Raw genomic sequence first — 17,503 nt, 5'->3', positions numbered from 1 at the left:
TGAGGACTGCCACAGGAAGGAAGGAAGGAAGACCCAGAGTTACCTCTGCTGCAGAGGATAAGTTCATTTTACTAGCCTCAGAAAAGGCAACCCAAATAAATGCTTCACAGAGTTCAAGTAACAGACACATCTCAACATCAACTGTTCAGAGGGAACTGTGTGAATCAGGCCTTCACCAATAAGAAGAAGAGACTTGCTTGTGCCAACAAACACGAGCAATGGAAATTAGACCGGTGGAAATTTGTCCTTTGGTTCGGAGTCCAAATTGGAGATTTTTTGGTTCCAACCGCCGTGTCTTTGTGAGACGCGATGTGGATGAACGGATGATCTCCGCATGTGTATTTCCCACCATAAAGCATAGAGGAGGACTTGTTATGGTATGGAGGTGCTTTGCTGGTGACACTGTCTGTGATTTATTTAGAATTCAAGGCACACTTAACCAGCATGGCTACCTGGGGGGGGTACCCAGGCCTCAGAGCCAGTAATGTACACTCAAAGCCATCGTTACTTTTGTCTGTCACAATAAAATGGTCCTAATTCATTAATTCACACATTCATTTACATTCAATCATTTTCATTAATTCAGTCATTAATTCACAGAAGAACAAAAACAACCATATAATGTAAACATTTGTTTTATTTCATGCCAGGAAAGGCACATTCATACACTCAACTGAACATGTCCATATATCTGAACTGTATATGCACCTACATTCAGGCAGTGCATGAGTTCTGATGTCTAGGAATAAATGCATTAATGACATTTACACATTTTTAACCACAAATGATAGCACACTGGATAGGAGAGACTGTTTTTTTAGACATTAAGTGGAGGAAGCAAATGTACGCCCTTCAATCCATATAGCTGTCGGAACAATCTATACAGTGCCTAAGCAGACTGGATCAGCAGCACTTCATGGTATTTTTGACAGTCTACATGAATACATCTTCTTTTCAACAGCCAATTCAAACTCATTTGTTCCTCAACCTACTTGTTTCCATTACTTATGCATTATCTTTCTGTACAGTTCATAACTCATCTCCTTAGAAATTGCATAATCATCTCTGATCCTTTCTCAGGATAATGCATATGTGAGTAAAGCATGTTAACAGTCGGAGAGATTGAATCAGATACATGTGTTACTGTGCTTCCTACTTCTTAATCACAGATCAAATCACATACTCTCATTATGAGACAAGAAAACGTTCACAAATGAGCACCTGAAAACTTATGTCCTTTAGCTTATTATCATGGACGACCTTTGACATTGCAAGCACAAACAGATTGACTGGAGGGTAGTGGAGGACAATGCTTTGCTATACTATCTGGTAGACAGAAGAACAACATCATTCATAATGGTGTTATATCAAATTCAGAGGCAAAATGAGTTGCCCTATTGTTAGTTGAATAACTAGCATCAGTATTTAAAAATAATTGTTATGGACTACTCTTACATTATTTGGATTGCCTATCACCAAAGCTTTGGTCCAACGTCTCCTCTGTCCATAATGCCGCTTAGATTATACTCTCAGAGGACAGGGGAGGTTTTTGGATTTCTCAACTGTATATTGACAAGAAAATTCTCTAATATCTTAAAAGCCTATTCATGCAGCAACTTCAAATAGTCCAGTTAGGTTAGATAATTCATAACGTAGACACAGAGTAAGCATAGGTTTCTAAATGCATAATATCAGATAACACCGCAAAATGTTCTTGAGGCAAAATGCTCCATGTTGGGTATAGATGAATCACTATGTTTCAAAAGCGAACCTGTATCCTAGACTGCAGGTGTGAATGAATGCACAGACAGATACTGACTGCAACTGACAGATATTTAGTTTGCTTAAGGACATGTTTTAACAGCTTTACTTTGGCTTGATTATATTTTATGAGAACTTGTATGGCCCATTTGTTTAGGTGTGTGGTGTATGTCTTGTAGTAACTTGTTGCCATAACAATTACCAATCCATCCACCACTTCCATCCAGTCAACACTATAACCTGCTTAGTATGGGATGATTACCATGATGATGACCTCATGCAAACTGGATCGCAATGTGGCATGGCAAATCTTACTCCCATAATACACTAGTCACTCATTGACTTGTATTTTTTAATTGTCATTTAAAAAAAAACATTTATTTAACCTTTATTTAACTAGGCAAGTCAATTAAGAACACATTCTTATTTTCAATGGCGGCCTACCGGGGAACAGTGGGCTATCTGCCTTGTTCAGGGGTAGAACGACAGATTTTTACCTTGTCAGCTCGGGGATTTGATCTAGCAAACTTTCGGTTACTGGCCCAACCCTCTAACCACGAGGCTACCTGCTGGTTACTGGCCCAACCCTCTAACCACGAGGCTACCTGCTGGTTACTGGCCCAACCCTCTAACCACGAGGCTACCTGCTGGTTACTGGCCCAACCCTCTAACCACGAGGCTACCTGCTGGTTACTGGCCCAACCCTCTAACCACGAGGCTACCTGCCATATTGTCTGGATAGTTTCACAGTTTTCCAAGTGAATTATTTTCCGCTTTGAAGTGAATCCATAATATGGACCCAGTTTTATAAGATCATCATTTCGTCAGGACACCAATCAGCAGTGAAATATTACTCACAAGATAATGGATGATAGGTAGCAAGGCGATCCACACACCATTTAATGGTCATGCCTTCCTCGCTTTGGTTCACAATGGTCCACTCACCAACCAAGTTTGGTACTCGAGAGAATTACAAATGGATATTGTGTTTTAATAACATCCTCTGGACCCGAGGTCTGTCTGATTACATACACCGCATGATGAAGCACAGACAGCTGTCAAAGGGGAAAGAGAAACACGCATCTCTGTCAGATTCCTCTTCTTTCCATCCTTTTCTTCATTTTTCTTGCCACAGTCCTATTCAAATGCCAACTCTAGCTTGGAGCACCAGGTGCCTCTCCTCCACTTCCACAACAAACTCTGGCCCAGTTAATAACAGCTCTCAGCCTGCGAGCAGCCTTAAGACCACGTGCCACCTGCCAAAGACAGGCCCTCGGATTGGGTTTGCTCATGTAAAATGAGACTCATTATTGGTTATTTGTCCATGGGCTTGTTTGGTTTTGGTGTCTGGGCGACAACACCATTGACTATGACAGTCTTGTCAGGATCAGTCTTGGCGGCGTTCTTTTTGGACATGTCAGGCTCCCATAGGAAAAACTCGTGCAGGAGGGTGTTGACTGTGTCAGGGCACTCCATCATCACCATGTGACTGCCCTCCTCGATGACTTTCAGAAAAGCAAACAGAAGGATCTGAAATTAAAAGGATAATAGCTACAGTCAAGATATAAAACATTTTACAATACGATATTAGTCATTGAATATGATGGGCTTGATATAGGGACTGTTCATAATTCATATCATAATTTAATTGAATTCCTCTTTCATAACAACTTCAAATTGAATTGATGATATAATGTATATTTTATATATGGGTAGTAGAGCTTCCTTACTCAATTGACATGGATTGGTATTCATAAATGTATGTCTCCTTACCTCGGCCATGCGTTGGTCCTCATCAATGGGCACAAACTTGTCGTACATGCCGTGCACCAACAGGATGGGCACGGTTAGCTCAGCGTGGTACACCTCATCCCCCTCGGGCCAGTACTGCCCGCTCATCATGGCACGCAGCACGAATGGATTCACGTTGAAGGCATTGCCCTGCTTCAGCAGCTGCTTCTCTTTGGCTCCCTGATGGGCAAACCCAGCCCTGAACATGTTGGAAAGACTCATAGCCATCAGTATTACTTGACATTCGAAATGATGTGTTACAGTAAATTCCTCTTACTCTTTGTATGCAGTAGAAGCTAAGCATTGACACTGTACACTACAGTATACATTCTGTACGAAGAGTATATTGGTTTTGTTTTGTCTACAGCAATAGGTTGTTGTTCTATTTGTAAAGCGATGTGTTGTCATTTTGTCTACAAATGTGGTTTTGTCTGGAAATGTGTTGTTGATTTGTCTGCACTTCAATATTGTTTTGTCTACAAATAGAAGAGATGATTTCCTTACTTGAGAAAGCTCCAGGCCAGGCAGGGAGACAGGCAGTGCAGCACACAAGAAGGCAGCTGGAAGATGGAACAGAGGCTGGGCTCCAGAGCTGTGGGCCCCCCTCCATTGATCATCACTACCTTGTGAACCTGGTCTGGATACTCATGGGCCAGGAAGGTACAGAACGATACCCTGAAAGGGATATAATCAAACGTGTAAAAACAATGTATTGGGAACCTGCTGTCTAATTGGTCCCTTCATCATCACATCGTCGTAACCCTGCCCTCTGATTGGTCCATTCATTGTGACATCGTCATAACCCTGTTCTTTGATTGGTCCCTTCATCGTGACATCGTCATAACCCTGCTCTCTAATTGGTCTGTTAATTGTGACATCGTCATAATGCTGCTCTTTGATGGGTTCTTCTTCATCAGTCATTGTCAGCACCAGTTTATTGTGTTTCAAGGCATGTTCAAATGCTGTTATTCATTAACTATCATGATATTCCGTCTGTTAATTGACCTAAGACATAAGATGATACTTGGTAATCAATTGACCGTTCATTTTTAACAGAGAAACAAGCATACTGACCCATAGGAGTGCCCAATGAGGATGTTGCGTTTACGGGCGTATTTCTTGAAGATGGCACGCATGTCTTCGGCCAAGGCGTAAAAGGTGTAGGCCGCCGCAATGTGGGGGGCCCTGCTGGCCCCGTGGCCCGCCAGGTCAGGTGCGATGATCTCATACCCTAGCCGCGAGAAGAAGTCCAGCTGGCTGCCCCAGATGTCCAGCGAGCCGCCGACCCCGTGCACGAAAAAGAGCGCCACGTCCGAGTGCGTCCCCTTGCAGCTGGAGATCTCCCTCTCCGAGTCAATCATCACCATGCGCTTGGGCTTTCGGCGGCGCCGGCGAGGCGGGGGCGCGGGTTTCTGCTCCCCGACCATGGACAGGGGAGGCGCGGGTTTTGGTTCAGGAGATGTGGGCACTTCCTTATAGTCGGCCAGTTCCACCTCCACGGTGCTGCAGGGCTCCAGGTCTCCATTCTGGCACTGGACAATCTCAGAGTGCAGCACGTCACCAAGGTTCTCAATGACTAGCTGGCCGTTGCGGTAGACAGTGATCTTGCGCTTGCAGTGCACACTGCTACTGTTGTTGCTGTTTCCACTGCCCTTCTCCTGCTCTGGCTCCTTTACTTGGTCCTCCTCCGTCACTACTGGTGCCCGGCGCTCGGGCATGATGTGGCGAACCCTGAGGACTCTCCCAGGCTTCACTTCTACAAACTCGAAGGTGTCCGCTGGCTCAGAAGAGTCGACGGGCATCACCAGGCTGGCAGCCTTCCCAGTCAGACAGCACAGGATCCCATCTGTAATGCTGGTCAGCATGGTGCCTGCCTGCAGAGACAAATCCATGAGAAATCCCAACGAGCTATCTTTTTCATTGAAAAAATGACATTTTCAAATGGATAGGTAGTAAGTACTGTGGTAAGAACATGAGGTAATCACAGGAGGCTGGTGTCATCTCAATTGGGGAGAATGGGCTTGTGGTAATGGCTGGAACGGAATAGGTGGAACGGTATCAAATACATCAAACATGGTTTCCATGTGTTTGATGCCATTCCATTTGCTCCATTCAAGCCATTATTATGAGCCGTCCTCACCTCAGCAGCCTCCACTGTAGGTAACATAATCTGAGTGTCGACAAAGTCTCTGATTATAACATACCGTATATACACAACAAACATAGTATAACAACCTAAAAAGGAGTTCCCCCTGGCTCTCACCACAACAATTCACCACACAGAAAACTACAAAACAGTTATTTGTACATGACAATTGCTCCATGATAAACACCCTAGGGTTTCTCAATCATTAAGCTTTCAATTCAAAAAGTACCAGTTTCACACTGGGTTCAACATCAGTTTATATATAACAGTAAAAACAATACCCACTTTGTCTTAGTGTGGAGAAGCAGAATCCATTCACATAATGACCTAGACACAAACTAAGAATAGACAAGGCTCTTCTAAAATGGCCCCTGGACCCTAGGGTATAAATAGAATGTTAGCAATGGCACAGCTGGGTTCATGCCAACTGCTCACTGACTATATGTATTCCATGTGCCAATGGGGTTTGGTTTTCAGTACACCAGCAGACGATGGTCTTTCCGAAGATGGTTATGTCCAATAATGGCTCAAGAGGTTTTTGGCAGTCGGGTATTGGAGTATTTTATATCACACTGTTTAAATATAGACACATAGACTGTCAACAGGAAGCAGAACGGAAGTGGCATATCTACAATATGTGTTGGAACTTGGATCCAGACTTCATTGTTTCCTATGTACAGTAACTGTCTCTGCTAACGTAACCTAATTTAAACTGTTGGTCTATCGTTTAATTATCTTATGTAAAGCTGGAGTTTATGATCTATTTATGCTTAGAAATTATGATCCCGGCCATGTAAGACATTTGATTGAGTTTCCAGTCAATAACGTTCACCGATATGATTAAATCATGCTCATAGCTACAGTCAGTGAGGTCTGGGGAAAACTCCCACAGCCATTTTCAATTCTCAGGAAAGTGTTGCCTACACAACAGGGAGGCTTTTCTAATGATGAGTTTGTGGAAACCATTCCTTTAAAAGCTGACCTGACACACTGGCTTTAATCAACATTTATATTTCGCTCCTGTTATTCACACCAAGGTCACACCATTGACTTATAGAAATGTCAAGCCACACACACGCGCACGCACACACACACACACAATAATAATGGCAGAGCTCTGACGGGAAGGGTGATGTGACTCAAGTTCACCCTTCTCTCACTCACTACCCACCTCCAATCACCTTCAACCCCGGATTCATATTCTAGCTTTACACATGATTTATTCACAATAAGGGGAGATGTGTCTAAATGATTAATACTCGCGGGTGCATTTTAAACAGACTAAGTCTCATTGTTCTATCTCTTTACTCTTACATGTAATTGAAATGTCCATCTGTGTAATGCTTGCCATTAAAATGCTGAACAGCAGCATATAAAACTTCTGTGTACGCATATTCCAATTCCCGACCCAGATGTGTATGCTAATCGCTGACGCTGACCTAGCGAAGTTTATTAAGAAAATGAGGTGCACTGGGAAATGAGAGGCTTCTTATGCCAAAAACAAGTTTTGTTTAGCTTAACCATTTTGAGAGTGCAGGTTCGGCGAAGGTAAGTTAATGAAGTTTGGTTTAATATACCGATGGGACATCAGAAAGCAGGTAATGGGGAGAGATGTGGGGCCATGGATCCTGGTAAATGACACCTCTGCATGAGGTGCAGCTTATTGCTCACTCTATCCCTGCCTCCACACACACAGGGGAGTTCATTAACGTATTGAAGTGGCACACAGGGATCAATGTTTGGCTGAGGGGGAGAGGGATTGAGAGAGGGAGTAAGATGAGAAAGAGGGAGTGGAGGAGTGAAGGTGGATAAGGAGAGGGAGGCAGGGACGGAGAGGGTGCGAGAAAAAAGGAAGGAAAGAGAAAGAGTGAGAAAGACGGGGAGAATTTATCGAGAGTGTTGTGAAGGTTGATGCATCCTGTACTATCCTGTTTCATCCAGGAGCCAAGTGAAATTTGTGATTGCCTTCCCTTGGTGGGTCAATATGGTGAGCTGCTACAAGCAGTGAGTGAGTCATTAATCATATGAACATCTGCTACCATCACAACATTCAATAGACACATCTAAATGTGTATTTATTTAAGGTGGTGACCTCTAAATCATTACATTAAGTTTAGGGTTCAGGATAGTGGATAGTATGTGTAATAGCACTGCGAAAGCCATGACATATAGGCATATACTGCATCTCCCTTATGTAATTGCATATCATATTGAGGTTATTATATCATCTGATCGTATCAGGCATGATATAAGACTGAACAGAAAGTATGTTGGAGGTGGACTTCCCTCCACGTGGTGAGGTGATGATTGATAAACCTCGAAGAGACTTGCACTACACCCGTGTGAATACTCTATCCGCACACCGTGGTTCGCCAAAAAAAGGGTCGTCCCGGTTCCGATTCAATTCGTGCCGTGGTGCGGTTCGCTGCTGGTGAGAACGCAGTCCGTACAATGGAAAATATTATGGTTATTGTTTGACTGCGAGCATTTGATGAAATACACGCAGCATCATAACCTGAGATCTCTGAAACGTTCGGTGAGTAGCAGCGCATTTAAGAGCGCATCCGATGAAGATTAGGGGATACCGGGGCTATACCAAGGATATAGGCTACTGAATTCACGTCGCAGTGCTGTTTCCTCTCAGCCCAAAGCGAAAGTAATATGAAGATTGCGACAAGTGACGCTTCATGATAATCACAAAGGGTTTTAACGTGAGCATTTTTGTCTAATAAACAAATTACTTGCAGGGACACGCGTGTTTTTGGGGGGGAATTGTAGTTCGTTTACATTTGGCAATGTGAAACCAACCGGACCTAATTTAAAAATCCAAACGATAATAACAATAGTCGAACTCTGATTTGAACTATAGCTCGAAACTATGCGCGAAAACGACCTAAAATGCAAAGGACCATTCGACTCAACGTTCCCTGACATTTAATCCCACGTAATTAAGGTCGAAAATTAAAGTGAGATTTGAATATTAATTCTCGAGCATGGAGATTTGAATATGAATTATCGAGCATTCTCGAGCATGCAACGCTAGGGTTGTGGGTTCGATTCCCGTAGTGGCCCAGAACTGTAAAAAAAAAAATACGAAAATGTATGCACTCACTACTGTAAATCGCTCTGCATAAGAGCGTCTGCTAAATGACTAAAATGTCAACTAAATGAGTTTGCAAGTGGACTGCCTCTAAATTCTCTCACCCATGTTACTCAGCCATTTTACTATTTGATCTGCAATGCAGAATTAGGATGATTATTCAAGCGTCATGTTTAACACACATTTGGTAGGCTATGTGCTCTAGTTTTCCACCCACAGACTAGGCCTCCAGTAGCCCAATACATTCTGATGCATATGTACAGTATTCAAAATACCTGGTTTGGAGGACCACTGAATCTACGATTACAATAATGTATCAAGTCTGTAAAGAAATGCAAATGTGCAATTTATAACTAGTTATGTTTGTACTACCTATAAACATATAATGTACCACAGAGCGCAGTCAAATTCAGGTAAAACAATTGAGCATACGATCATTTTTTAAATATTTTTTTCAAAACTATTATGAATTATTTAACCATTTGCCAAATAGCCACTACAGTAGCCTATATATATGGTAAGAGGACCATGAGCAAGATACAGTATATACCAACAACATAAATCAATATTGAGTTGGTGTGTTGCGCATTAATGCATCATGATTGACATTTATTTATCTGAATTCCCATTATGAAACATAAAATATACTGTTTCAGATATGGTATCAATTTGAAACAACATATAGTAATAACGTTTACTGGTGCACACAGGCCTATTTTTAAACGAAATTCTTACCTTACTGATGATGATTAAGGATGATCAGAAATATGATGCTCCTCTCCCATAAAACGATAGTCAATAGGTTGTTTATAATTAACTGCAGCTGAAAAATCTGTTGCATTGGTTGCAATATTAGTATAATTCAAAAGCAACCTGCCAGATGGAGAAGTTGATAATTGTCTTTACCTAGAGATAGTTTACATCTTACTAATCAAACAAATGGAATAAGGCTTTAAATCGAAGTAATGCACACTAGGAAAGTGTGCCAATTGCAATTTTAAAGTGACCATAGTAATGACAGATAGCAATGCTTTTTCGATCAGCATCCTTCGGCGCTGCGCACACGGGCGAGATTCTACCAACCCTTTTGCCCTTGTTGTTTTCCGCATCCACGGAATTCTCCTCTCAGCTTCCTTCTGCTGTTGAATGACAAGAAATATAGCGAATAGGCCACAAACATTGGTTCTACTAAAGCCAATAGGATGTCTTGTATTCCTGTTGCTAAGGCCGGGTGGGGAAATGATCAAATCAAGAGATTCACATTCCATAGGCATGTGTGTGTGTGTGTGTGTGTGTGTGTGTGTATGTGTGTCTTGATTTTTATATAAGTCAATGTGACATGTAGCTAGATGGGTGAATGGATGGATGAACCCATACAGATGAAATAGAAATGTAGAATACATGTGGAAAAAGATGTGCGTGAGATGAGCAGCATCAACACTGCAGCATCTGGGACTACATGACTCCTTCTTCTGTCTGGTAACTAGATCATTGGCCAGGTCCTTTCAAGGGGAGTCCTGTAGCATCCTGCAGCCTTCTTCAAGAGGTCACAGCGAAATCAGAGAAATAACTGACCTCCACCAGCCTCTCCACTGCTACAGGTGGAATTGCATTATTCTTCCTATTCCAAGCCGAAATGAACCATGAAAGACATTTAAGAGAATTAGAAAAGCACCTGCATGGCAAGATGGTGCTGGGGGCCATGAAAAAGGTTACCTACAACCCCCTGAAGTTTCACAACTTAATTATCATCTGAATTATCAAAGAAATGGCACATAAAGTTGTAATTAATTTAGCATAAAAAGCATAAAACAACTACTCACCCACGTGTGTAATACTACCATATTCGAAGCTCTGGCTGTAAGCAATAACAGGCTGTAGAAAATATGTTACTATAAGTAATATATCGAAATACATGGTGATAAATAAAACATGCATTTAGATATATGTTGTAATATATCTATGAAATAGATCAAATGTTTTTTAAAACGTTAAAATACAAGTACTTAAATACGCATGTATTTGTCTAAAATCTCCAGACTTTAAGTGGATTATCTCCATTTCAATTCAACATCTTTGCGTTCAAACGCTTGTGACCTTGCACTTCGATTGGATGAAAAACGAGAGCCAATCGTAGCTCTGAATGGAACGAGGGTGCTTAGCGAATACCCCAGTGGCCTAGCTAGCTAGCCAAGTCAGCGATAAAACCGTCTAAAATATTGTCTAAAATGAATATTATCAGGTCGTCATTTTCCCGGTTTCATGGAGTGATATGCTCCACCAGGTAAATTAGCTACGATCTTCCAATGAATATGAAAAGGGTATGTTTTAGAAGTCCTCGTGGCATGAAATGTTCAGGTTCCACGTATACTAGGTAGCTAGCTACTGTAAGATGGCTAACTTTCTGAATATATGAATGATGTTGCTGCAGCGGTGTTGCTGGCTTTCTTTGCACGTTTGATGCCACCCTCCACGTCTTACCACATCAAATGTGTTGCATACATGGTTGGATTTACTTAAAAAAATGTTTGAATGTAAAGTGAACTAGCTATCCATGAACTGATGCTAACTAACACTCATGACAAAGTCTGCTTTAAAAACTAAACTAGCTATACATTTTCACAAACCAACAGCCATATTTTCCTAAAGCTTGAATGCGTTCCCACTCTGCTGAATAGTTTGCATGGTTAAATCATAAAACTAATAACATCCCGTGCGTTTATTATCAAACAGGATTGTTGCACCACAGCTTCCAGCATCCAGTGGCCACCAGCCACGAGCACTGAGTGGTTGGGTGCTGTCCCGGGCTAGTGTACCTCCCCAGACCTTGTGTGGACCTCTCACATCACAGGCAGAGGGGGCAGGGGTGTTTCAACAACTCCCCTGGCACCACCAGCAGATTCGCACAAGGAAGCGGGGCACAGAGTATCAGCCCAAGAATATAAAGCGTAAGAGGACCCATGGCTGGATCAAGAGGATCAGCACTCAGGGTGGCATCGAGGTGATTCTCCGAAGAATGCTGAAAGGGCGAAAATCCCTGTCACACTAAGCACCTAATGGACAAACGTTTTTTGGTGAACTTATTGAAGTACCCAGGTTTGGCCACCACTGTTGAGAAAAAGCATAACAACTTCAAGACTTACTGGCCCAGTTGTGTGTAGAACTGAATGTCAGTTATTGGATATGCGAAGGCAGATGTTTGTCCATGTAAATATATATATATTTTACACACTTTGACAAATGTTTTCCCATCATGTATTTCAGCAACTATCTTGTAGAGGCTTAGAAGTAGTTCAGAACCTTGCTGTTGCAATCAGTGAATTTGAAATGGCTTATGACCTTGTTAATTCATGCAGGATGAAAGTTGTGATAAAAGACCCAAAGTTGTACATGTCAACATACAGTGGTGGGGTTGAACTAGGTCCAGAATTGGAATATTGTACTTTAATAAATAGGTGCTGTGCTAAGCATCTGTGCTATTCAGTTGCTGCTAAAATAGATAGACCTTCTGACCTGCATCAATTTTAAAGCTAATACACGTGTCATTCAAGTCTTTGTCTTGCTCAAATAAAAGCTGTCTTGAGTTTCTGAATAAATAAACTTTGTAAAGTTGCATGAGTGTGTGTAGTTGGTACAAGTCAGTGGGGTTTGAGATGATGCAACAAATTAAATATATACATTTCTGGGAATAATATCTACTTGTTAGGAAATTACCAATTTGAAAAGATACTTGAAATTAAAAAATAATGAATTTGTTGCTATTGCGCATGTTTCTGACCACCTTGTTGCCGTGAGGTTACATGTCAAGGCATCTGCAGTAAGGGTCAAAGATCCTCTTCCCATTGGCGGGCTGGTTTCTCACGGAAACACTAGTGACCCAATGAGCATTGTACTGTGTCATTCTACGATTGTCCATCTTCTCCTGTAGCCAATGGAGCATCAGGCAATAAGACGAGGAACGCCCATACACGGACTAGGAACAGAAATGGAGTAGATGGACTTGTTATCTTATACCGCAGCTCTTGTTACGCTAAGTTGCGTGCTAAGCTAGCAATCAATGAAGTACAGTATGCTTTGTAATTCGATGCAACACATTTTTATTAGTGTCTAAGTCAAAACTAATTTGACAAGTAACACATCTTTATTTGATTGTAGCATATTCTATTCAAATTTGTAAACAACCGGTGATTTCTTAGTTACGACAAAACACTGGCTATAATAGTAGCTAGCTGGAGAGACAAGCTTGGCTAGTTAGCTAGCTGGTGGTCAATTGCTAGTTCATTAAATACTTGGAGTTTATGTACATATTCGATGTACTTTGTGTAATCTTGAATATTTGAGAAAGCCACGGCTAAATATCACATTTCATAGCTAGCTAAGCAGGTTCGTGTTGTTGCTAGCATATTTTCCACGCGCATCAGCTAACGTTAGCTAGCAACTTTTTTTTGCCTGTGTCGTCCTTCTGGGGTGAAAAGCCACCATGGATAAGGTAACGTCTCTTTAATTTCTTTTAGGTAGTTATCAAGCTAAACGTGTAACAGTTACGGTATTGGTGTGGTGGGGGGGGCAGTTGACTGCTAACTAACGTTAGTTGGCTGCTAACTAACGTTAGTTGGCTACCATGTTTTTAGTTTGAACTCGCTTACGTAGTTAGGAAATGTGTTTACTTTTGGATCCTCAACTGACTGGATATTGCAGTTAGAAAAGAGACATCTTGGGCTTATATCATGGAACATATTGTCCCTTGCTAACTACTCATCTTATTTATTAGCTCACTAACTAGCTATGTCATTTGTGTAGGTTACAGTAATTGCTCAGTTGGCTATCCCAGGAACATGTTTCCCAATCCTACTGTTCAGACTTGAAGCAGCCTAAAAAGTTTGAAAAGTCTGTCAACCTGGGTCATTTCTCACACTTGCCACTTTTCCTAAACAGGCAGATTTTTTAAAAGGACTACCTGTCTTCAACAAAAGCAATTTCAGCAGATTTCACGCAGACTCTGTCTGCAAAACTTCAGTAAGTGTTATCCTAGCCATACAATTTCTGTACGTCAATGCAATCTCAAATGAATGGGATTGTTTGGCATTTCACCTGTATTGGAGATCATGAATTGCTAAAGTCCAAAATAGATATTGTGCCAAAACAATGCCATCATTTAGTTGAGCTTTGTTATATTTATTGATGTTTGAGACTTATACTTGATTTAAACTCTATCACTGATTTCTGTATTTGTTTCAGAACCGGAGGCCCTCTGTGTATCTTCCAATTCGGGAGTATCCATCAGAACAGAGTGAGTGTCCCCTCTGATTCAAATGGTACTCTGACACAGTATCTGTGCTGATGTGTACTTTGGATGAGAATAGTGTGAAGTTTGAGTAATAAAGGTTACACATTATTGATCTATATTTACAACATTAATGCATTCTTTGTGATTTATATTGGTTTTGATCTAATATATATATTTCCTTCAAGTCATTGTCACAGAGAAGACAAATATTCTATTGAGATATCTTCACCAACAGTGGGACAAAAAGGTAAAGTAATGGGAAAGTTGATACCTTGGAAAGTCATAATGTATTGTTCCTTTACATGATATGGGCACTGTATTGTTTCATATATGTTAGCTAGTTTTCCAACCCCTCTCCATGTCTTAACAGAATGCAGCCAAAAAGCGGGAGCAGGAGCACAGTGAGGGGGAGAACACTGCACCTCCGCGGAAAATTGCCAGAACGGACAGTCAGGAGTTGAATGAGGACTCGTAGAGTGCTGTGTCATCAACATGCAACACACACACAATTATGGATAGAGAAGCACACAAGCAAAGTGCATTTGACAGACAGGACAGACCACTGCCTACATTGTTCAACATGAACTTGGGACGCTGACAGTTTTGTCTCTTTGTATTTTATTTCCTTTTGTATTTTTCTTTTCTTTCCCTTAACTTCGATTGGCACATAGCTGAAAAGTTCTGCCTTGATAACAAAAGGCACAATAACATTATCTCCTCCCCCTCAAATTCATTGTTGCTTGACCATGTTTCTAAATTTCTATTGCTGTTTGCTTTCATTAATTTACTTGTACTTCATCTGTACTTTGACCTGTGTTTTTTAAAGTCCTGTCCATTTAATCAATTAAATTGCATGCCATTTATATCCTTCTGGGCTTGGAGTGAATAGAATATGGTCTCCATTGCCTCTGTTTAAGTTTGTGATTATACTGTTACACTGAAAGATGTATGAGAGATCCCCAACAATTATTACGGTGACTGGAAAATGACGACAGTGTTTAGACTTTAGATTGAATTAGTCTCAGGTTGTTATGGGGAATGCTGTATTCGTGAAGGTGTTGATGTCTCTCCTGGTTTGAGTGATTAATTGCCTTAATGGAAACGTTTTTCTTGGTCATTTAAGGAACCTCCCTCTGTTTACATTGTGATGTCATTGGAGGAAATACACACTGTTAATGAGAGTGTGGATATGGAGAATGCTTCCACGGGGTCATATTGGGGCTCATTTAAAGGCATACCAAATGCAAACCTTTAGAGCTCGCCAGCTTGTACTCCTAAAAAACTGAGCCCCAAAAGTGTTATATTCCTATGGGAGAAAGAATGGGGTTTTGGGATAAATGGTTTAGGACATCGTAACCGTTTTGTTCAATGAGATAATGAGTAAGTTAACATGACTTTTTTTGAATTATGAAGCCTTTATGTCCTTGTTTTAATTACATAAATGCTTAAAAATTCACAAAAAGTGACGTTAGCAGATTAATGTTAATTCATAGAAGAAAACGTATACGATTTAAGCCTGTGTTTACCACATACCTTATTTTTTGGCATTTATCCAACACTATATTCATTTCCCCATAGGCTTTGGCCAACGAGCCATGACTGAGTTAGTGCCTGCAAAAAGACGCCATTACTATTGCTCTCTATACAGTATAAAAACAGACCAATTTTGTAGCAACGCATAACAAATGATGCTCAATGTGTTTGTCAAAACTTTGTTTCCCCTTAGACTCTAGCAGCTAGATTGCCATCACATCTATAATTATCTTGAAACAGATAAGTGTTTGTGGATATTATAACACTTATGACTGTTAACATGGAATGGCTCCACAAGTAAACGTATAGCTAGCTGCCAAGACTAAACTTGGCTCAGGTACTTTGATGGCTCCACAAGTAAACGTATAGCTAGCTGCCAAGACTAAACTTGGCTCGGGTACTTTGATGGCTCCACAAGTAAACGTATAGCTAGCTGCCAAGACTAAACTTGGCTCAGGTACTTTGATGGCTCCACAAGTAAACGTATAGCTAGCTGCCAAGACTAAACTTGGCTCAGGTACTTTGATGGCTCCACAAGTAAAACCATAAGCTGCTAAATTGCAACTTGGCATAATCGATCTGTGTGAACCTATAGTATATGTCTTGCTTTAGTCAATATGTGGGATACATGTGCAATTCAGGTGTATAGAACCTTGTCTCAAAGTTGTCTGCCGTATAAGGCATGCTGTTAAACTGTTAATGTGGGGCATAGTTGTGTTTGTAACATTATCGACAGCTGTAAATACACAAGCGGAGAGTATTGTTCCTGATCCGCTCTCTCTATCCTTCTGCTGCTACTTACAAAGATCTGGTATTGTCTAATGAGTTGTTAATCCTGTCCAAAACTATGGGTTATAAAGTTTGTGTGTATATGGTTTGCTTCTTCAGACCATTATCAAGTAATAGTTCAAGGACTTGCAGGGTCCAGAACCTTTAGATCATTCGATCCTTGTATCTTACCTGTTTGAATGCATGTACAGTTTAAACTCTGCAGGTCATATGTTTAAGGTGGTGTCAGCTCATCTTGTTTGAGTTGATCTTGAGGCTGGCTGACGATCAGCTACCATTATGTTCCTTGGTGAAGCTAGCTGTCTACATGTGTTAATGTTGAGTTCTTTCCAAAGGTAGACACGTGTTTTGAAGATGATGCACTCCCTCCCTCATTCAGTTCTCAACCGTAAACTGTGTGATGACCTGTATAGACATTGTGTGCTGTGATTTAAACTGTGTGAATGTGGGGCCATGCCATATAAAAACACTTGTCTTGGGACCTTACTCCTGTTGATTTCAATGAAAACGCTTTAAATATTTGCCCATGAAATTTTGAGGTCATTTTTTGACCATTGACTTTTCCAATGGGCAAAAGTTTATTGATTGTTTCTCTTTAAAACCAACAGCTGCAAGGTAATTTTTTTTTTGGGGGGGGCGGTTGATTCCATATGGCAATGACCCTCTGCAAAGATGTGCTTTCAAGAGTACTTTATGTTTCAATATTTTGGATCGTTGGTCTCAATAAAGTGATCTGGGAAGTGTCAAGTTGCTCATGAACGTTTGTTTGTACTGTCTGAGCCTCCATGACGTTTGTGTTTCCTTATATTGTAATTCACCAAAACATATTTTGCATACACGCAAAGGTGGCTAGTAAATTAATATAACTACAGACGACAGGAATAGGCAGGCTACATGATAAAGTTGCCATGGTAGCTGTGTTAAAAACGTGATGCGTTACATTTTCTGTGGTCTCATGATGAAGTTTATTGAAGTGCGTTTTGCATCATTGAGGTACATTCACTACTTCATGTAATAAAATAATTCATAGAAAAACAACGTCAAGAAAAATAGAATATCTCTTACAGTCACAGTGAATGTACTTATTCTGTCCTAT

General features: G+C 40.9%; 2 protein-coding genes and 1 long non-coding RNA gene across 5 annotated transcripts; 2 read left to right on the top strand and 1 right to left on the bottom strand.

Moving 5' to 3' along the window:
* Nucleotides 1-619: 619 nt before the first annotated feature.
* LOC115103265 (protein ABHD8-like) lies at nt 620-9,903 on the bottom strand. 3 transcript variants are annotated; one of them, XM_029624094.2, is made up of 5 exons: nt 9,534-9,903; nt 4,627-5,426; nt 4,057-4,227; nt 3,535-3,751; nt 620-3,291 (listed from the first exon to the last, which is right to left on the bottom strand). In XM_029624094.2, the coding sequence occupies exons 2-5, from the start codon at nt 5,415-5,417 to the stop codon at nt 3,076-3,078; spliced, it is 1,395 nt and encodes a 464-aa protein (XP_029479954.1). In that variant the 5' UTR covers nt 5,418-5,426; nt 9,534-9,903; the 3' UTR covers nt 620-3,075. The 3 variants fall into 3 exon arrangements, with proteins under 3 accessions (XP_029479954.1, XP_029479955.1, XP_064861949.1); XM_029624095.2 differs by lacking the exon at nt 9,534-9,903 and adding an exon at nt 5,984-8,322; XM_065005877.1 differs by lacking the exon at nt 9,534-9,903 and having other exon boundaries at nt 4,627-5,973.
* On the top strand, nt 8,010-11,617 carry LOC115103266 (uncharacterized). Its single transcript, XR_010460250.1, has 3 exons — nt 8,010-8,234; nt 10,286-10,399; nt 11,532-11,617. It is a non-coding gene; the product is annotated as an uncharacterized LOC115103266 (long non-coding RNA).
* A 1,136-nt stretch (nt 11,618-12,753) lies between these two features.
* On the top strand, nt 12,754-17,154 carry LOC115103264 (DET1- and DDB1-associated protein 1-like). The gene is made up of 5 exons (XM_029624093.2): nt 12,754-13,287; nt 13,734-13,814; nt 14,037-14,088; nt 14,271-14,332; nt 14,456-17,154. Exons 1-5 carry the CDS (start codon nt 13,279-13,281, stop codon nt 14,558-14,560), a joined length of 309 nt encoding a protein of 102 aa, XP_029479953.1. The 5' UTR covers nt 12,754-13,278; the 3' UTR covers nt 14,561-17,154.
* Nucleotides 17,155-17,503: the final 349 nt, after the last annotated feature.

This window comes from Oncorhynchus nerka, linkage group LG20 (genome assembly GCF_034236695.1).
Source record: "Oncorhynchus nerka isolate Pitt River linkage group LG20, Oner_Uvic_2.0, whole genome shotgun sequence".
In the NCBI taxonomy this organism is placed as follows: Eukaryota; Metazoa; Chordata; class Actinopteri; order Salmoniformes; family Salmonidae; genus Oncorhynchus; species Oncorhynchus nerka.
This window is presented reverse-complemented; position numbering and strand designations above follow the sequence as displayed.